The sequence below is a fragment of the Triturus cristatus genome, chromosome 4_1 (assembly GCF_964204655.1).
Source record: "Triturus cristatus chromosome 4_1, aTriCri1.1, whole genome shotgun sequence".
In the NCBI taxonomy this organism is placed as follows: domain Eukaryota; kingdom Metazoa; phylum Chordata; class Amphibia; order Caudata; family Salamandridae; genus Triturus; species Triturus cristatus.
Window position 1 is genome coordinate 993258780 of NC_140585.1, and position 21793 is coordinate 993280572.

General features: G+C 49.9%; 1 protein-coding gene across 4 annotated transcripts in view; it reads left to right on the forward strand.

Annotated features, from left to right (window-relative positions):
* Positions 1 to 21793, forward strand: part of CEP290 (centrosomal protein 290) — a 1516454-nt gene that overhangs the window by 582185 nt on the left and 912476 nt on the right. For all 4 annotated transcript variants that reach the window (XM_085653911.1, XM_085653913.1, XM_085653912.1 and 1 more), the window contains exons 30-31: positions 4591 to 5046; positions 7158 to 7322. In XM_085653911.1, the coding sequence (XP_085510037.1) occupies positions 4591 to 5046; positions 7158 to 7322 (621 nt within the window). The remainder of the gene's footprint in view (positions 1 to 4590; positions 5047 to 7157; positions 7323 to 21793) is intronic.

Sequence of the window (21793 nt, forward strand, 5' to 3'; positions counted from 1 at the left end):
CGGAACAACTCATGCCATTACAACGCGGTCATTACAATGACTGCGTTGTTACATTGCATGCCATTACAACGCAAACCATTACAAAGACTTGCTGAAGGGGGCAGAAGGTGTTGGATTTTGAATCCAACACCTTCCTTACTGTTGCACAGACTGGAGTTGGAATAGTAATTTATACTATTCCAACATCCTGCACCCCCCTACAGCAAGTCGTTGTAATGAATTGCATTGTAATGGCATGTGATGTAACAATGCAGTCGTTGTAATGACAGCTTTGTAATGGTGTGCATTCTTAACGCATGCGCTATAACGTGGCCCATTCATCCAGAACTCCTGGGCTTAAGCATCAGTCCTCCGTTCAAGCTGCCCCTTGGGGAATGAGTGCAACAGCTGACTACGTTCAATCTTCCTCTGAAGGTAGTTGATGTCATCTTGGCAGCCAAGTATCCCTTGACAAAAACTGTAAAAGCTTCTCATTTGGACAACTTTGTGGCTTGGTGTGGTACTTGGCAGGTAGACACCCTCCAGGCGAAATTGTCTGATGTTTTGTTATTTGTGTTTGGCCCTAGCCTGGCAAGGCTTTGCTCTGAGCACGCTTAAAGGGTACCTTTCAGCTCTTAAGCTTTTTTGCGGTGTGGAATCAGCCAGCTCTGTTTAAGTCTCCAGTTGGTATGCATTTTTAAAAGGGTTACATTTGTTTCCTTCCTCTGTTTTTGTCATGCCACAGTAGGACCTTAACTTGGTCATCACATTTCTAATGTGCACTCCCTTCAATCGCTTCATGTCTGCCCTGTGCGGCTTGTTACCCTCAAGACTCTGTCCCTCATCGCCATTACATTGCACAGTGTGTGAGTGAGCTTTAAGCTGTGTGTGAACCCTCCTTACCGGAACTTCATCTTAAATAAGCTGGTTGTTGGACATGTGCATCATTCTTGCCTAAAGTTGTGACTGTTACACGTCAGTCAGAAGATCATCTCGTCTGCGTTCTGCCTCACCCTTCTAAATAGGAGGAGAATCTCCATGTTTTGTACCCCTAGAGAGCACTGAACTTTTACATAAATCGTATCAAAGAACACCATGTGGATGATCAGCTCTTTGTGTGGTTCTCTGGAGCGGATAAAGGCAAGGCTCTGCAAAAGAGAACCATCTACCACTGGATTGTGCTCTGCATTAAGATCTGTTGTGCACTGACCAAAAAGCAGATTCCAGAAAGACTGCATGCTTATTCTACCGAGGCCAAAACTGCTACTACTGCGTTGGCACACTGAGTCCCTGTGCTACACATTTGCCAGGCGGCTACATAGGCCTTCCTCCATATGTTCACAAAATACTATTGTCTGGACAGTCATGTTTGCTTAGAGACAACATAATGCAGCGGAGTACCTAGGGGAAAAATTCGAAAACGCATACTTGTGCTACAAATAAACAATTTCAACTGGGAAATTAATTTAAATAATCATAGAATCTTTTATATAAATTCAAAAGAACCTGTTTTCGCAAAACATTATGAAATAAAGTATATTTATTGATCTCTGAAATAAACACTCACACGAAGCAATCACAAATATCTGATAACAAACCAAACAAACACAGAAAAATGCAATATGTTACAAGGGCCCATGAGTGCACAAATAGCTCATTGTCCATTAGCTCCTTGTTGCTTCCTTAAATATGGTGGTCCACCTAGAGATAGTTACAATCATCAGAAGAGTCCTGGGAATATACCCCTTGTTTTCTCTTTTGGCTGAAATGCTGAAAAGTCAGTATATCTAATAGGACTCCTCTCAGAGAAGGTCGACGTGTTTTGGTCTTGCTTATGTAAGACCTCCGCAGCACTAAAGAACACAAAACAATGTGAGCCACTATGAGCTCATCAGGCTGCCTAAAGCCAATTACAGAAACATGAAGAATTGTGCTACTTAAGTACCTATGTCCCACTTATTGTATCAATATGCCGCGAAATAAGGCTAGTACTAGTATATGGTGTCAATCCACCGTTAATTACAGAGGAGGGGCCCTAGTCCACAAATATGAGGGGACAGCAAAGACAAACTTGTGCCGGAAAGTCATTGCACTCTCAGGCACAAGTTTGTCTTTTCTGTCCAGTCTACACTGGCACTCATCGCACAACCGCCCGGCATAGCAACGCAGACACCCTCCGATTAGGGGAATAGGCCTCTTCTTCTCTGGAGCGGAACAGTGTCAGTGCTCAATCAATCATTCAAACAACATTTGTAGAGCGCACTACATACCCGTGAGGGTCTCAAGGCGCTGGGGGGGGGGGGGGGGGGGGGGGGGTTTGCGCTACTGATCAAACAGCCAGGTCTTGAGTAGCCTCCTGAAGGTCAGCAGGTCTTGGGTCTGTCGTAGGTCCAGTGGGAGGGTGTTCCAGGTCTTGGCAGCGAGGTGGGAGAAGGACCTCCCGCCGGTGGTTGTTCTTCGGATGCGCGGGACGGTGGCGAGTGCGAGGTCGGCGGAGCGGAGCTGGCGGTTGGGGGTGTAGAAGGAAAGTCGTTTGTTGAGGTGGGCTGGGCCGGTCTTGCGGAGTGCCCTGTGTGCGTGGGTGAGGAGCTTGAAGGTGATCCTCTTGTTGACGGGCAGTCAGTGCAGGTTTCTCAGGTGGGGGGGTGATGTGGCCGTGGCGTGGTACGTCGAGGATCAGTCGTGCTGAGGTGTTTTGGATGCGTTGCAGTTGTTTGATGAGCTTAGTCGGGGCTCCCACGTAGCGAACGTTTCCGTAGTCGAGTCTGCTGCTGACGAGGGCCTGGGTGACTGTTATTCTTGTATCGGTCAGGATCCCCCTGTAGATCTTGCGGAGCATGCGGAGGGTGTTGAAGCAGGAGGAGGAGATAGAGTTGACTTGCTTGGTCATGGAGAGCGCTGAGTCGAGGATGATTCCCAGGTTGCGTGCGTGGTCGGTGGGTGTCGGGGCTGTCCCCAGTGCCATCGCCCACCAGGAGTCGTCCCAGGCTGAAGGGTTGGAGCCGAGGATGAGGACCTCCATTTTGTCTGTGTTCAGCTTCAGTCGGCTGGTCTTCATCCAGTCGGCAACAGCCTTCATTCCTTCGTGGAGGTTGGCTTTGGCGGTGATGGGGTCCTTGGTGAGGGAGAGGATCAGTTGAGTGTCGTTGGCGTAGGAGATTATGTTGAGGTCGTGCTGTCGGGCGACGTGTGTGTGCGGGGCCATTTAAATGTTGAACAGTGTCGGGCTGAGGGAGGATTCCTGGGGTACGCCGCAGATGATCTCAGAGGCTTCGGATCGGAATGGGGGGGAGGCGGACGCTCTGGGTTCTGCCGGAGAGGAAGGAGGTGGTACATTCCAGGGCTTTGTCTCGGATAACTACGGCATGGAGGTGTGCGCGTAGTGTGCGGTGGCAGACGGTGTCTAAGGCGGCGGAGAGGTTCAGGAGGATGAGGGCTGCAGTCTCACCGTTGTCCCGCAGTATCCTGATGTAGTCGGTGGCGGCAATGAGGGCGGTCTCGGTGCAGTGGTTGCTGCGGAACCCTGACTGGGAAGTGTCCAGGATTCTGTTTTCTTTGAGGTATCGGGTTAGCTGTCTGTTGACGATCTTCTCGATGACCTTGGCCGGGAACGGGAGCAGAGAGATGGGCCGGAAGGTCTCTAGGGTCTGCCTTGGGTTTTTTGAGTAGGGCGTTGATCTCGGCGTGTTTCCATCTCTCTGGAAAGGTCGCGGTCTCGAGGGAGAGATTGATGACGTTGCGCAGGTGGGATATGATGGAGCTGCTTGCTTTGTTGAAGATGTGGTGCGGGAATGGGTCTGACGGGGAGCCGGAGTGAATTGTGCTCATGGTCCTGATGGTGTCATCGATGCTCAATCTGGTCCAGGCTAGCAGGAGGCCATGGTCAATGATGTGCGGAGAGACTGTTGTGTTACTGTCTGTTGGGGCTGTCTGGGTGTTGAAGCTGTTGTGGATGTCTGCTATCTTGCGGTGGAAGAAAGTGGCAAAGGAGTCGCACAGGAATTGCGACGGCGGGATGTCATTGGTGTTGGAGCTGGGGTTGGAGAGTTCCTTCACGATGTTGAAGAGCTCTTTGCTATTGTGTGCGTTGTTGTTGAGGCGGTCTTTGGGAGGGTCCTCTTGGCAGTCCTGATGAGGTGATGGTGGTTGCGGGTGGTGTCCTTGTGGGCTGTGTGTCTGTCCGAAGTCTGTTCGCTGTGCCTTTTCTTCTCTAGGTTCCGGCAGGCTCGCTTGGAGGTTAGGAGTTCTGGGGTGAACCAGTGCTGGCTGCTTTGCACCACCTATTGGCGGACAGTCAGAGGTACTGCTGAAAAGTTTCCGGATCCAGTTTGATGCCTGGGAAATATTCAAAAGGTTATGAATCTGTAGCTAGATAGAGACTACCAGAAAGAGCGTTACAGAAGGTAAGTAACTTGTTCAGTAGTACCTCTCTTGAAACCAAATGTAATTTCTGTTGATTATATCGCGTTGTACTTTGTTTTGCTTGTTGGTTTTTCATGCAGCAACTTTTCCTAGGAGCTTTGAAGGCCTTGTATGATCATTGTTCAAGATGTCTCATCAGTACCATTTTCATTTTACTTGATTCTTTACCCTTATGTTTCCTTTCACTAGTCACAGTCTGACGAAAAAGCCTTGATTGCGAAACTACACCAGCACATCATAGCTCTCCAGGTCAGTGAAGCTACAGCGGTTGGGAAACTGGAAGCTGCTGTAGCGAAGCTGCAGAAGTTGGAAGCATGCAATCTGCGTCTAGAGCAGAAGCTTGATGGCAAAGAGCAGGCCCTCTACTACGCTCGCCTGGAAGGTAGAAACCGAGCCAAACATCTGCGCCAGACTGTCCAGTCATTGCGGCGCCAGTTCAGTGGAGCTCTGCCTCTGGCCCAGCAGGAGAAATTCTCTAAAACCATGATTGAGCTACAGAACGACAAACTTAAGATCATGCAGGAAATGCAACAAGCACAGCAGGAGCGTACAGAGACCGAGAACCGGGCTCTTGAAATGGAAGCGAAACTGAAGGGCTTAGAGGAGCTGCTTTCCACTTTAAAGGATACCAGAGGAGCACAGAAGGTTGGTTGGTTTATAAAGTTTGAGATTGTTCTGTTCTCTTCGTCTCAGAAAATTGGGATGTCACAGACCTGTATCACTATTTATCGGATATGTCTTCGCAAAACAAATTGACATGCCATATACAGTGCATAATTCGGAACTATATGAAAGAGTCTCTTTACCGAAGTGGGCCATCAATGATTTTTATTCGGATTAGCCCTAATGGTAGTATAGGGTGAATGGCTATTAGAAATATAGAGAACTACTGATAAGTAATTGATTTGCTCGTAGTCTTTTGGGTCAGGAGTAGTGTTTGTCTTCTTTTTTAGCAACAGATTTGACTAAAAGTGCATTGCCTTTGCTTTCCTTCTTGAACACTACTCGGTAACTTGTCAGATTGTCTGAAGTGGAGAAAAGTTGTAGTCATCAAACTGTGGGCCTGCTTTAGAGTTCGGCAGACGGTACACTCCGTCCCAGATGTGAGGGATACCTTGTCCCCTGTATCACAAGTGCATTATGGCCTGTGGCACTTGTAATATGGCGGATGGGATAGCTGTCACAATTGTGACATAGTCTCCTGTCTGTCGAAATCTACATCAGGCTCTCAGTGTCTTAGATCTACTATTTATTGGTAGAAGAGCACATAGTTTCTTTTTGTTTGTTTTTTATAGCAGAAGGGTTCCTTAATGATTACCCATGCCAGGGTTCATTGTACAATGACAGAGTTTGTGTCAGATAGATAGGCCCACTGGAATTATGAGAATTTGCGTCCTCTTCATATATGTATAGTTCTGGTACACTGGCCACATAATCCACCATCTGCTGCATAATTTGCAGGTTACAGTAAAAAAAAAAAAGTATCTTGCAGAAACCTATCTAAAGTTACAAAAAGAAACCACACTAGTGGAGCAAGCCTGTCGCAGTACCTTTGCAAAAGTTAATTGGTCTCTCAGTTGCTGTATTCTGGAAATAAACTAGTACTAACGTGGTTAAACCGTTCCTCGGATAGTACTAATGTCCCTCGATGTTGGGCTGGGAAAAGTCTTTTTTCTGCAGTATGCAAACCCCCTTAAATATGTAAAGGTACTTCAAACATAGTGGCCATTCTGATCCCCACTTTATCATGCAAAGTCTTTGTTTCCTAATTTGTGCTAATTCATGGTATACCTGAGACACTGTTTTAAGATCATCACCGATTTTGAGAAAATAATCCCAAACATATTTCTCTGTTTAAGGTCTGATGCCTCAAATCTTTAAGTTTCTGTAAATGAGAAACCTCACATCATTCGTATGTAATGTACATTACTGTTCAGCATCCCTCTTTTAAATTGAAACAGTGGAAACATGCGCCACTGAAGCTAAAGTGTGGTTACAGAGAAAACCTAAAACTGAAGAGCAGTTCTAAAATATAACTGTGGTAAACAGATTTAAAAAGGCACGTCTTTATTGTAAGAAATATGAACATGCCTCTTTATTTTCTGCTGTGTGCGCCACAAGCCTATATGTCCACACATATCTTATAACACACACACTGTTTTACTCCTGGAATTAGATTTCTGTGTAGTTTAGGTGGTCACTGTTGATAACATTAAATCAAGGTTATAGTGAAATATGTCAACTGGGTGGCCAGACGAGACAATAACCAGCAAGGGAGTCTCATGTAAGGATTGGTCTGTATGATTTACTGTTTAGTGACATTGATTTGCATTGTACCGCAGAGATGCCGTGCAAGGTATTTTCGATTGTGTAAAAGTGGTGCGTTTTGCTGCTCGTTTTGGAGAAGTGAAGCTATGTGAAGCATTATGTGCCCTTAGATGTTTTGCCAAAGTACATATGGGTGTATGCTTTTAAACTTTGCTTTGAGATGCGCATGCGCTTTTAAGCAGCCAAAAGTCCCTTAGTAAACGTCAGTAGAAAATGAGGAATCAGACTTGGACTTCCCGATTTCTTACTTTTCGTGGTTAACCCTCATTGTTCCACAGGTAATGCCTGTTAACTCTGCCCCATAGTATGCTGTGCCCCAGCTATCCATAACTCCTGGAGGTTAGAGGACTTAACCTGTCCACGCAGAATGGGGGTATGTGTGTCGTTTTCTTAATAATGTTTATCCTATTGTTTTTGCCTTTTAACAGGTCATTGAGTGGCAGAAGAGAATGGAAGAACTTCGTCTACATGAACTAAAACTGAATCGAGAGTTAGTCAAGAAAAAGGAAGAGATTAAGTATTTAAATAACATAATGTCTGAACACGAGCGCCTTATCAGTAGCCTCGAAGAAGAAATTGTTCAGCAAAGCAAGGTTCAGTATACAGCCAGACCCTATTATGAACTATTAGTGCGCATTGGTTTTATTTTTTAACAAAATTGGAATTGGTTTGGAAGTTGAAAATCTGAAATCTTGTATTAATCACACGGGAGGTTCTGGGAGTTTTTCACATCAGATTTAGATTTACACATTTCTTTTTTTGTTTGAGATGATTTGTTTTAGCAGCAAATATTTGACTGATTTGGCAGTGAATCACTGTGATTTTTATTGTTTCTTTTAAAGTTCCATTGGCATGCACCACAGCATATTTAACTTGCTTGAAATATTTCTTTTGATTCTATTTAGGTTTCGTCTGTTCAGCGCTTGAGCTGTGCTCATGAAATCTCCTGTATTTAACATATTTTAAAAGGGGGCTCTTATCATTTCACATAGACAGAATTACTGTGGTCATTCGCTTTTGTGTAGAACTTTTTTACTTTCGCTGGCTCCTTGCATTTACGGTACTTCTAAAACTGTTTGCACTGTTTAAGGCACATTCACTGTCAAGATAAGATCTCTTCCCATGGAAAAGACAGACAGCTTCTAATAGTGTGGTAGAAGGCTTTCTTTTTTATTACTTAGTTGTGTAAAGCAGATGTTTTAGCGTTAGAACGTTAGTGGCATTTCCTATTCATGCCTCAGTACCTTTCTTTGCACTTTGGAGGCATTATCGGATTGATTTTTTCAACTTAATCTATTCGATCATTATGATCAATTTCTAAATGTTGTAATAAACATTGTGCATTAAAAATGAAGTTAATATACAAGAGCTATGCTATATTTTTCTACTAAACAGGCAGCCACAAATGCAGTTACCTTGCAGACAACAGGGTCGTGATTTGAGTGGTGCAGCAGGTGCAGTAGCACCGGGCCCCAAAATTGTCAGAACTCCTCTACACGTAATTTTGCTATATCTGATAGAGACTACTAGCCGCAGATTCCTTAATGTAGAATTATCCCCAAGGGTGAGACTGGACCCGGAAAACTTTCTTGCCCAGCATCCCTGCGTGCCGGGGGGCAGTACCACGCGACTCCGCACGACGTCTTCCGCGGGCGTGACGTCAGCGAGGTCACATAAGCCCCACCCCAGCGCGCTGACGTCAGTTTTCTTATTTTCTGCGTGCAACGCAGACCCCGGATCATCTTTCTGGCCTGTTTTCAGGCCTTCTTTTTACGCCTTGCGTTTTCTTGAGTACCGTGTGCGAATGCCTTCGGGCTTCAAGAGGTGCTTGTCTTGCGCTCTCAAGATGTCGGCGACGGACCCTCACCCCATTTGTATGTGGTGTTTGGGGGAGCACCACAACTCCACCTACTGCGAGGTTTGTCAGCAGATGAAGCCGAAGACCCAGCGGGAGCGCCGAATAAAACTCCTCTCGGCCCGCATGTCCAGGTCGTCGTCATCGCCGCGTCCGTCCCCCGCGGAAGGGTTCAAGAACCGCCGCTTCCGTCTCCGACATTGTCCCTCTCCGAGGCCGCAAGGGCGTTGCTCACCTGTTGGTAAGTGTCGCAGTTTGTCCCCGAGGCCCGGTCCCCGCCCTGTGGGTGGCATGGGTTCTCCGCGGGTTGTGCGGCCCAGTGCGTCGCCACCCTACCCGCCTTTCCCCGGCGTGGGGGTGACCAGAGCCCAAATGGAGGCCTATGCGGCGGCCTTGCAGGCCTTTTTGGCTCTTCCTCCTTCTCCTCATCTTCCTGGGACGTCTGCGGATCCCTTGCCATATGCGGGGCCTTCTGCGGCATCGCAAGCGGCTCCGGCGCCGACAGGTTTGACTTCAGGTTCTGGAGATGTCCCTGTGGTGTCACGGGAGACTGCCGGGGCTCGGGGCTCGTCCTCGAGTCCCCCTTGGTCCTCTGGGCAGGTGGTGGCCTTGTCCGAGCTGACACTGCTCAGGCGCCGGCGACTGCTGGCCCTAGCGGTGCTGCAAGGGCTGGCTAGGGGCCGGGGCGTGTCCCCGGGCCCGCCTCGTCTCTCCCCACAGGCAGCTACCTCGTCGGAGGTCGAGTCGTTGCCCTTTCGGCACCGTTTTTTGGCCACCCTGGCTCTGACCCCGCTCCGTTCTCCCGCTGCGCGTGTCGTGGCAGAGGTCGTCTCGGCGGCACCTTCGGCGCCGGTCGACGTTGAGCTGACGGCGGTGGCGGACTCCACAGCGACGGGCCGGCATCTGGTTGTTGATTCGTCTTCGGACGCCCCCTCTTCTCCGGAGGTTCGGCAACTGTTTTTTTCTTCTTCTCCGGAGACGGGACGCCCCGTCGTGGCTTTTTCCCCGGCTTCTTCCAAGGACGGCTCTTCCCCGTCCCCGGACGCCGCGTCGTGGCTTTTTCCCCGGCGTCTTCCAAGGACGGCTCTTCCCCGTCCCCGTGCCCGCAGTCTTCCCCGGAGGCGCCTCAGGCTCCCCACTCATCGGTCAACCTTCCCCCGTTCCGGGCTTGACCTTTCCTTCCTCTGGTTGGGCTGGGGGACGGCCGGCTTAGCTTGCAACCGTCGCCCATGGAGGAATTGCTCTCCCCACCGCGTTGCCCTGGGGAGGCGAGTGCTGCCTTCGCCCGGGCTGTCTCCATGGCTGAAGGGATTTTACCCATGGGCGACCCGGCTGCCCATTTCCCCGTGGATCATTTGCTGGAGGTTCTCCATCAGGGCTCTGGTGGACGGAAGCTGCTTCTTCCCTTCAAGGTTTCGCTCCATAATTCTCTCTTGGGGGCGTCAGCCTCTTCTGCACCGCCACCACCCTGCTCCGCATGATACTGTCTGTCTTTCCTTCCACCCTTCTACCAGGGGCCCTCTTTTGCAGACTGCCTTTCCCTCCTTGCCATCGATGTTGTCTCCCCCGTCACGGGAGGCCCGGTGATTAGATTCCTTCGCCTCCTCCAGTGCTTCTTTGCGGGCCCTTAACACTCTTTGTGTGTTTGCCAGGGCCACTTCTTGCTTGTGGGATTCGGCGGAGTCCCTTATGTCTTCTGCTTCTCAGGAGAGTGCCTACGTGGATCTGTGGCACCATAAGTTGGATGGCCGGGAGCTGGCGGCGTTTATTTTCTGCTCGGCTCTGGACGTTTCGGAGGTACTTGGTCGTACCATGGCTACTTCGGTGGCCCTTCGTCGCCATGCCTGGCTACGGGATAGTGTTTTCCCTGAGAACGTTAGGGAACGGCTGGTTGACCTTTCCTTTGATGGCACTCTGTTGTTCCACGCCCCTGTGGATTCTGCTATTCAGAGGTTTCTTGCGGGGGTTTTCGTCCTCCTCTCCCCCCCCCCCTCAGTGACCTGACTGTCGGTCTGTGTTTTGGGAGGTGTTCTCCCGTTGTTTTTCCTGGGGCCTTCTAACGGGTAGCCCGGGTTGTATGTTCTGTATGGTTCATGTGCCCTTGGGGTCCTTTTGTTGGGCCTTTGGTGCTGTTGGCTGCTGGTCCGGCCCTTTGTTGACTTGTGGTTTTGGCTGTTGGTAAGCCTAGTAGGCCCTGAGATTAGGCCTTCTGTGTCTTCTTTATTGGCTGCTTGATAAGCCGTCTGCGGGTTTTTTCTGCAGGTCTTTCTGTTTTGTCCTCTGCTGCGGAAATATTTTCCTAAGAGGTGTTCCCATGGTTCTTGGGATGTTACCTACCCTATGTGGGGTACTTGTAGCTATTACATAGCTCTGTCCTGTGCTGGTGAGAGGTGGTCACCCTTTCCGGGTTCCTTGCTCTCCGTGGCATCACAGTATGTCACATGTGCGATCTTCTTGCCAATTGTCTTGGAGCAGCTTACGCTAGATCCGTCCTTCCCCTTGTCGCTACGTCGCTTGGCCGGTCTGGCCTGCTGTCTGCGGCATCGGGTTGTAGCGGTTCTGCATTTTTGTCTTGTGTTTTGGCTTGGTCCTCGGTCTGATGCTCCAGAGAGTTTGGCTTTCCTTGGCCTCTGTGTTCTGGTGGCAGGCTTAGGCCATCCTCCATCCTCCATCTCTCTTTTTCTTTTCTGCCGGTTCCTCCACTTCTTCGTGGGTCAGTGTGTGTCCTGGCCCTCCCTGGCCTCTGCCTTCGGCTGGCGTCTGCCTTGTCTGGGGTGCGCTGTTCCGTGGTGTTGCCTGTTACTAATGGCGCATGCCCGTGCAGGCCTGCTTGTTCTCCTCCTCCGTTGTGATCTTGATGTGTTTCCTTGCGCCCCTGCCTCTGGTTCAGCTGGGGCTTTGTGCAATGGTGCTTTTCTTCTTCCGCCTGCGCTTTTGGCAGAGGTGCCGTTCCTGAGTTTCCTGCTGCTTGCGGCCGAGGTGTATTCAGCTCTTTTCTATCTCTATGCCTGTGTTTCCTATGGTGGGCCCTGCCTTTGGTTCTACCTCTTCTCACTGGGTTCGAGGTGGCCCTTGCGTTCCTTGAGGCTTTTGGGACGCTGTCTGCCCCTGCGGGGTGTTGGGCACTCTCTTTCTCTTGGTTGGGCTTGGATATCCTGGCCCATTCCTTCTTGTTCTTGGGCCATGTCCCCTGCTAGGGCCCTAGTCTCTCCAGGTGGAGAGGCTCTCTCGCAGGCTTTCCTCCCGTCTGGTTATGGCTAGGGTGTTTATTCTACGTTAAGGAATCTGCGGCTAGTAGTCTCTATCAGATGTACAAGTTACTTACCTTCGGTAGCGTTGTATCTGGTAGAGACGATACTAGCCGCAGATTCCTTCACGACCAACCCTTTGTAAGGATCGCGGTTGTTCTGCAGGAGCGTCTGGAGTCGTGAAGAAAGTCCACAGTCGTCCCCCGTGTTCCTCCGACTCTATCAAACTCTAGAGTGCGGAGAACCCACCGGGGAAAACAGGGAAACAAAACAAGGATAGGTGGGGGGAACCGGTAGGTCTTGATGGGTGATTCTGGCAGGAGGAACAGCAGGAGCGTGATGAATCTTGGCAGGAAGAATATGAGGGTCTCCCAGCTGTAATATAAAGATGGTTAGAGGAATATCTCTGTACCGCCACCAATGCTATTTCTCTTCTTTACTTCCCCAACACCTACCAGGAGTATCGTCAGCTGATTAGGTATTAGTCTGCGGGAACATGCAGGTGTTATTCTAGGTCAGTAGTTCCTTTGCGGGCAGCTGCGGAGAGTAGGTATACAGAGATCGTAAACTCAGGGGGTAGAGTATGCCACTGTTTCATGGGAGAGGATTAGGAAGAACAAATACCTCGCTTTCTGTGAATAAGAGCGGGAAACCTAACCCCCTGCTCAATGGTCCTCGCAGTTATCACCACCGGATACCTGATATAAGCTCAGGATGGCGTAGGGGATGGATATATACTGGGTGAATGTGAAGGGAAGTAAATGATACTGGGGGCGTGGTACAAACACAAAGGAAAAGACTCCAAATATGCACAACCTTGGAGTTACCTTAACAGCAGGTAATAACACAACTACACATACGCCTGATAAGGCTTCATATAGGACTCTCTAAGAAGTGTGGCGTTGGTCTGAAGACACCAAGACAGGAAGCGCTGGCAAGGGAGATCACGCTCCACCAATCTCCTTCTAATTCCCAGGTAAGGAGCGACGCGAGACAGGAAACCCCCGCACAACAAAGCACCCAGCAGACCTTACTTGAATGGTACCACAACCAGAGGGAGCGGGTGTAACCCTCGCCAAATCTCCTGTAGAGAGAGAGAACACCGCCAGCGCCACGCTCCACCAGGATCCACAACGTAACAACCACCGGAGCCGGGAATCGTCCGCGACTCGCAACAGGAAACCGGAACTACAGCAACAGGAAGTCAGGCAAGAACACTCGGGACGGAAATGGGGCTCAATGCTAGAACGCGAAGCGGTGTTTACACGCCCTTCGCCCTTTAAATACTCACTGCCTGTAGGGGCTTAACCGCGGGGCATGACAGCACTCTCCCCTCACAACGCCCCCCCCTGGCTTAGGTTTATGGGGGTACCTCTGATGAAACAACCTTACCAACCGGGGAGCATGCACGTCACAAGCAGACACCCAAGAACGTTCCTCTACCCCATAGCCTTTCCAATGTAGTAGATACTGAAGTGTGTTACCAACAAAGCGGGAGTCTACAATGGTTTCCACTTCATATTCTTCAGCGTCTTGTATGGTAACCGGCGTGGGTCTCTTAGGGAGTCGTGTACCAGGTTCAACAGGTTTGAGCAATGATATGTGGAATACTGGATGGATTTTAAGAGATGCAGGCAGTTCGATCTTCACCGCCACCGGATTGACCAGCCTCACCACCTTGTAAGGTCCGATGTACTTGGGAATGAACTTGCGAGGACCACTGAGTCTGATGTGTTTTGTGGAAAGCCACACCTCATCCCCAGGAGCATATATGGGTTCCAACCTCCGGTGTAAATCTGCCCCCTCCTTGTATCTTACTTTAGCCAAATCAAGGTTTACCAACGTCTGTTTATGTATGTCGTGTAACTTCTGTACTAGATTATTGGCGGCAGGAGTTGGGCTGCTAATGGGAATCTCTATAGGCAACAGCTTGGGGTGAAAACCTTGTGAACAAAAGAAAGGAGTATGGAGGGTGGAAGAATGTGGGCTGTTGTTATATGATATCTCTGCCACCCACACCCACTCATCCCACTCCGCTGCTGAGTGTAGGGCTTGGTTCCTTACATATTGTTCAAAGCACTGATTGACTCTCTCGGTTTGGCCATCAGACTGGGGGTGATGACTGGAAGAGAGTCTAACGTCAATCTGCAGCATGGCACAGAGGCATTTCCAAAACCGAGACACAAACTGGGCCCCCCTATCAGAAATCAAGACCGAGGGAAGGCCATGGAGCCGCACAACATGTTGCAGAAATATAGAGGCTAACGCTGCTGCTGTGGGTAACCCCGTTAAAGGAACGAAATGAGTTGTCTTCGTAAAATGATCCACCACCACAAGCAAGGTGTTATTCAATCATTTGGTGACTGGTAGTTCCACTATGAAGTCAAGTGATACTGTGTGCCACGGGCCGGGAGGTGAAGCAAGAGGGAGCAGTAGGCCCACCGGGTTTTGATGGGAACCCTTGGTTTGCTCACAGACATGACATGACTTCACATACTGTTCTATGTCCCTCAACATAGTGGGCCACCAGAAATGCTCTCTTATAACCTTGGTAGTTTTCTTAATACCCGGATGTCCCGACAAAGGGTGCGAGTGATACCAATCCAAGACATGTGTTTGTAAATCGGGAGTGGGCAACACCACCCCCCCTCGGACACACACCAATCCATCTGTACTGACCCACTCCTCAGCCCCCACAAAGTCAGGCATGGCCATCGATAGTTGACTCTGCCGAATCTGAGCCCTGAAGTCCTCCTCCCCGAACACCCCCCCTATGACGCGCCCTTCAGGAATGACGGGGGGCGCGACATCAGGCACATCGGGAAGCTGAAATCCCAACCGGGACAGGGCATCGGCCTTGCCATTTTTCCTCCCAGGGCGGAACCTAATAGTGAAGTCATATTCACAGAAGAACTGGGTCCATCTGAGTTGTCTCATGGACAGTGCTTTGGTGGACTTAAGGTACTGGAGATTGCGATGATCGGTGTATACAACCACCGGAAAACGCGCACCTAAGAGGTATTGCCGCCACTCATCAAAGGCCTTCTTGATCGCTAGGAGTTCCTTGTCCCCCACCGCATAATTGTATTCCGCGGGAGAGAACTTGTGGGAAAAATAAGCTATGGGATGGCACACCCCGGTGTCAGGATCGGCTTGACTCAGCACCCCTCCCACTGCCACCTGAGAGGCGTCCACCTCAACCACATAGGGCAATGCCGGATCTGGATGTCGCAAGACCGGAGCGCGCGTGAAAGCCTCCTTCAAACTCCGAAAAGATTCGTCAGCAGCAGCCAACCAAACATATGGGACCCCTTTTCGCAATAGGATTGTGAGGGGATGTGCCAACTCCGAGTACCCTTGAATAAAATGCCGATAAAAATTGGCGAACCCCAAGAATTTCTGCAGGTCCTTCACGGTATTCGGGGATGGCCAGGCGAGGACTGCCTCGACCTTAACAGGATCCATACGAAGTCCGAGTGGGGAAACAATAAAGCCCAAAAAAGGCACTTCTCGTGTATGGAAAGTGCATTTTTCCAGTTTGCAATACAAATCATGTGCACGTAAGCGTTCCAACACTCGTCGGACGTGGCCCACATGTTCGGCCATGGATGAGGAGAATATTAGTAAATCATCAATATAGGCGATGACATGAAGGTCCAGCATATCCCAAAGGACTTCATTAATGAAGAACTGGAACGCAGCTGGAGCGTTACAAAGCCCGAAGGGCATTACTAAATATTCAAACAATCCGTATTTTGTACAGAAAGCAGTCTTCCATTCATCTCCCTCCTTGACACGCACTAGATGGTAGGCGCCCCGCAAGTCCAATTTGGTGAAATAGTTGGCATTGCGTACTCTGTCAAGGAGGGAGGAAATCAAAGGCAAGGGATACCTGTTTTTAATAGTGACCTCGTTCAATCTCCGATAATCGATGCAACATCGAAGACCCCCCTCACGCTTAGGAATAAAAAACGGTTCTGTCGCCTGCGCGCTGCTGATTATGAAGCATTTGCTGGAATCGAGACTAACTCAGATGGTGAGTGCGCGCCAAGTCCTCCCCCCCCCCCCCCCTCCCTGAGTCAGCCGCCTTGCCTGGTTGAACTTGAAATCGTGACTGAGCTCATTTATTTATTTTATCTTGACAGTGAATCGTCCCTCTGGAGGACAAAACTTTGTCTATGCTCACGCATTCCCGCACAGGACGACTAATCCCCAACGCGGATTTGTTCAAACAATTGAACAGAATTCACGCATTTACCAAGTGAGTCTATCCATCTCTCCTCAATCACGCGATCACTTTATTAGCCACGACAGGGCTTTTATTAAATCCTAATTTCTTGAATTGATTCCTAACCAGGGAGAACAGGATACAACTGCTCTTGCCTCCCTTTACATATCGCCCTACAAGCTACATTGGGCCTCCTACTTTTGGTGAGTCTCCACCCTGCATGCACATTTTTAGACGGCATTCAGTCTCTCGAACGCACCTGATCATATTCCTTACTATTTCATAGGCTGTCACTCCCTGTCCTGATGAAGACCCGTATTGACTAGCGAATAACGCTACCTTGGGTTGAAACGTCGACACTTGTTGAAGGATCAGTTGGAAATACTCTGCACAAAAGACTGATTCAATCGATCTGCAGATTGTTTCGATTATTCGCCTAAACTGGCCTTTGTAAATTATCAGTACCTGCAAAAATCACACTGTATATATTACGCACTTCTCACCACAGCACTGAGCACTTTATGTCACTTTATGCCACTTTGTCACAACTGTGTTTTACATTTGACAGCCTTTGTCATTAGTTATTTATGAATGATGCAATTCATAAAGCCTTTTTGAAAAACTACTTATGGTCTCTATGTGTGTTCGTATATGCATACAAATGAAGTTTGTTTCTTGAAGTAATACTGTTTACCCGACAGAACCGTTTGTACTATTTTTGATAATCCGCCCAGGTTCTGAGGGATACTGGGTTACCCCATTTTGATATTATCTAGGAATAAAAAACAGCGATGAGGAGGCAGGGGATCTGGAAGGCCTGATAAACCCTTTCTCCAACATAGCGTCCAGGTATTCTCGAAGGTATGTATTTTCCTTCTCGGTAAGGGCGTACACCCTACTGCACGGGATTCGAGCACCCGCCTCTAAATCTATGCGGCAGTCGTATACCCTATGCGGGGGAAGGACGTCTGCCTCCTTGGGATCGAATACTGCGCTCAAATCACTGTAACAATCGGGCAGCTCGGGTCCGGGTTCAGTCTGGTCTACCATGGAGGTTGCAAGGGCTACTGGTACCCTAGTATCAAGAGGAGCAACAGGACGAAACCGGAGTGTGGCTGCCTTCCAGTCAATGATTGGGTTGTGTGTTTGCAACCAAGGGATGCCTAAGAGTACCGGTATCTGAGGTGAGCGGATCAAGTCAAATTCAATAGTTTTGTGATGGTCCGGGTCTATATGCATGTGGAGACTGCATGTCCTGTGGGTTACTGGGCCTGAAACGAGAGAGCGGCCATCAATCGTAATGACCGCATTGGGCACCTCTTTTTTGATGCAGGGAATTACATTGTCTGTTGCCCACTTCTCATCCATAAAATTACCAGAGGCCCCAGAATCGATCATGATGGCCACATGCAAACCTAGCTGTTCTACTGAGAGGTAAGCTGACACATAGAGATGAGTGACTGATCTGGATTCAGGGTCAGAGGAGGAGACTGTAAGGTCAGAATTGCCCAGGAGTCCTGTCTCCACGCATCCCAGGCTTTCTAGTTTCCCGAACTCTTAGGAGGTACTGGTTTAACAGGGCATGACCGCAGGAAGTGACCGGCCTTCCCGCAGTAGAGGCACAGTCTGTTGGTTCGTCCCCTTTGTCGTTCTTCAGGAGTTAGGGGCCCTCTCACTATTCCTATTTGCATAGGTTCACTATCATCGGGACCTTTAACCACCTCAACTCCTTTTGCCTTGGTGGGAACATATCGCGGATCTCCCTTCCCTTTTTCCTGCTTCCTTTCCTGAATACGGTGTTCAATCTTCACCACAAGGTCTATCAACTCAGGACAGGCTGCAGGAAGGTCCACTATCTGTGAAAGGGCATCTTTTAAATCATCGCGTAGCCCTCTGTAAAACAGTGTACCACGCTTTTCTTCGGGCCAATTAGATTCAACTACCAGTCTCTGAAATGTAGTGATGTAAGAAACCAGGTCTTGATTGCCTTGTTTCAAGGCCAATAACTCAGAGTCTGCAGAGTGTGTATATGTGTGTCTATCGAAAAGCTTGCGGAACTCTCTCTTAAACTCGATGTAATTATACAATAAAGGGTCATCCCGGTCTACTAGAGGTATGGCCCAGTCTGCGGCCGCCCCACTAAGGTATGAAACCATGAATGCAACCCGGGCTTGATCTGTGGGGAAGCAGGTGGCTTTACAAGAAAAATGCAGCTGGCAGTGGCTCAGAAAGGCGGCGCACCGTGAAGCATCCCCTGAAAACCTTTCTGGAGGAGCTAACGGGATGGACGTAGGGGTGGTGACCTGTATCACCGGGTTGGTTGGATCAATTCTCCCTCCCGCAGCCCCCCGTCTCCTGTCGATGCTGGAGGGTATCTATTCTGGCGGATAATGCCTGGGTTTCCGCTTGCAAGTTGCCGAGCATGCCGGCGACATCCGCAAGCGTAACCACACCTAGCTCCATGACGCTCGGGCAGAATATTCTATTTAGGGCTTCGCGTTCTGTAAGGATCGCGGTTGTTCTGCAGGAGCGTCTGGAGTCGTGAAGAAAGTCCACAGTCGTCCCCCGTGTTCCTCCTACTCTATCAAACTCTAGAGTGCGGAGAACCCACCGGGGAAAACAGGGAAACAAAACAAGGATAGGTGGGGGGAACCAGTAGGTCTTGATGGGTGATTCTGGCAGGAGGAACAGCAGGAGCGTGATGAATCTTGGCAGGAAGAATATGAGGGTCTCCCAGCTGTAATATAAAGATGGTTAGAGGAATATCTCTGTACCGCCACCTATGCTATTTCTCTTCTTTACTTCCCCAACACCTACCAGGAGTATCGTCAGCTGATTAGGTATTAGTCTGCGGGAACATGCAGGTGTTATTCTAGGTCAGTAGTTCCTTTGCGGGCAGCTGCGGAGAGTAGGTATACAGAGATCGTAAACTCAGGGGGTAGAGTATGCCACTGTTTCATGGGAGAGGATTAGGAAGAACAAATACCTTGCTTTCTGTGAAGAAGAGCGGGAAACCTAACCCCCTGCTCAATGGTCCTCGCAGTTATCACCACCGGATACCTGATATAAGCTCAGGATGACGTAGGGGATGGATATATACTGGGTGAATGTGAAGGGAAGTAAATTATACTGGGGGCGTGGTACAAACACAAAGGAAAAGACTCCAAATATGCACAACCTTGGAGTTACCTTAACAGCAGGTAATAACACAACTACACATACGCCTGATAAGGCTTCAGATAGGACTCTCTAGGAAGTGTGGCGTTGGTCTGAAGACACCAAGACAGGAAGCGCTGGCAAGGGAGACCACGCTCCGCCAATCTCCTTCTAATTCCCAGGTAAGGAGCGACGCGAGACAGGAAACCCCCGCACAACAAAGCACCCAGCAGACCTTACTTGAATGGTACCACAACCAGAAGGAGCGGGTGTAACCCTCGTCAAATCTCCTGGAGAGAGAGAGAACACCGCCAGCGCCACGCTCCACTAGGATCCACAACGTAACAACCACCGGAGCCGGGAATCGTCCGCGACTCGCAACAGGAAACCGGAACTACAGCAACAGGAAGTCAGGCAAGAACACTCGGGACGGAAATGGGGCTCAAAGCTAGAACGCGAAGCGGCGTTTACACGCCCTTCGCCCTTTAAATACTCACTGCCTGTAGGGGCTTAACCGCGGGGCATGACACCCTTCCTCCCCGTTCTGCAAGGTCCCTCAGCTTGGTTTTCTGCACTAGCCTCCATTTTCTGCCTGTCGGAATTCCCTCCAGCTGGGTTCTCTCCAGTGTAGGGACCTGCTTTTGCTCTTTTCCCTTTGTTGTTACAATTTCTGATCCCCTTGCAGTCTTCGACGCTGGGGGTTCTTTTGCCTGTCCTTGGCCTCCTGCTCCTTTCAGAGGCTCTGGCCCTGCTTGACTGTGTAGTCTGGGGGTGGATTGCTGTTGCCCCTCTGTTCCGGGCTTGTGGCCCTTTGCTGTATGGTCTATGATTGTAGTCTCTCTCTATTACAGCGCTTTCCACTGCTTGTGCCTCCAACCCCGGCTCTCGCCTTGGCTGGCACGGTGGTTCCGCGGAGGGGTGCTTTCCGCTCTCCTTACTGTGACTTTACTGATGTGGTCTTCTGGTACTTTTGTGCTGCCTGGTGCTACCACCTGGCTTACACAGTTGTTTCTCAGAGGTGGTCTGCTCTCTTCCTGCTTTGGCTTTCCTGTTGTAGCCTCCTGGCGCTTCGGTGCCGCCTGGTGCTGTTACTGACCTTTTGTCTCTCTCTCTCTCTTTGTTTCTCGGGTTTTTTCGCTCACTGTTCCCATGCTCTCCTCAGTTTTGTTATGATGGCACTGCGTTGTGGCGCGAAAAAGTTCTCCGAAGCAAACTGACGTCAGCGCGCTGGTGTGAAGCTTATGTGACCTCGCTGACGTCACGCCCGCGGAGGACGTCGGGCGGAGTCACGAGGTACCGCCCCCCGGCGCGCAGAGATGCTGGGCAGGAGGGTTTTCCGGATCCAGTCTCACGCCTGGGGATGATTCTACGTTAAGGAATCTGTGGCTAGAATCGTCTCTACCAGATACATCATTACCGAAGGTAAGTAACTTGTACTTCAATGGCGCTCTTTTGTTTCACGCCCCTGCGAATTCTGCCATTCAGAGGTTCCTTGTGGGGCTTCGTCCTCCTCTCCCTCCTCCTCAGTGACCCTGGAAGTTGATCTGTGTTCTGGGAGGTGTTCTCCTGGTTTCTGGGGCCTAGTAACGAGTAGCCCCGGTTGTGTGTTCTGTGTGGTTGGTGTGCCTTCAAGGTCCTTCCGTTGGCCCTTTGGTGCTGTTGGCTGCTGGTCCTGCCCTTTTTTGACTTGTGGTTTTGGCTGTTGGTATGCCAGTGTAGGTCCTGAGATTCGGCCTACTGTGTCTACTTTATTGGCTGATTGGCCAGCCGTCTGCGGTTTTCTCCGCAGGTCTTTTTGTTTGTCCTCTGCTGCAGAATTCTTTTCCTAAGAGGTGTTCCCATGTTTCTTGGGATGTAACATACCCTATGTGGGGTAATTGTAGCTATTACATAGCTATATCATGTGCTAGGGAGGTGTGGTTGTCCTTTTCGGTCTCCGTGGCATCACGGTATGTCGCAGGTGCGATCTTCTTGCCAATTGTCTTGAAGCAGCTTGTGTTGCGCCCAGGTCCGTCCTTCTCCTTGTTCGCTATGTCGCTAGACCAGTCTGGCCTGCTCTCTGCGGCGTCGTGTTGTGGCGGTTCCGCACTTCTGCCCGGTGTTTCGGTTTGGTCCTCTGTCTGGTGTTCCGGGGGGGACTGGCTTTCCTTGGCTTCTGTGTTCTGGTGAACGGCTTGGTCCATCCTCTGTCTCTCTCTCTCTCTCTCTCTTTCTTTTCTGCCTGGTTCCACTGCTTTCATGGGTCAGTGTGTGTGTTTCTGGACCGCCCCCTCCTTTGGGATGTGTCTTTGCCCTTCTTGACCTCTGCATTCGGCTGGCATCTGGCTAGTCCTGAGTGCGCCGTAACGCGGTGTTGCCTGCTGCTGGCTGCGCGTGCCCGTGCAGGCTTCTTGTTCTAATCCACCGTTGTGGCCCTTGATGTATTTCATTGTGCCCCTGCTTCTGGTTCCGCTGGGGCTTTGCGTAACTGTGCCTTTCTTCTTCCGTTTGCGCTTTTGGCGGTGGAGCTGTTCTTGCCTTGTCCGCTGCTTGCGGCTGAGGTGTGTTTAGCTATTTTCTGTCACTGTGTATGTTTTA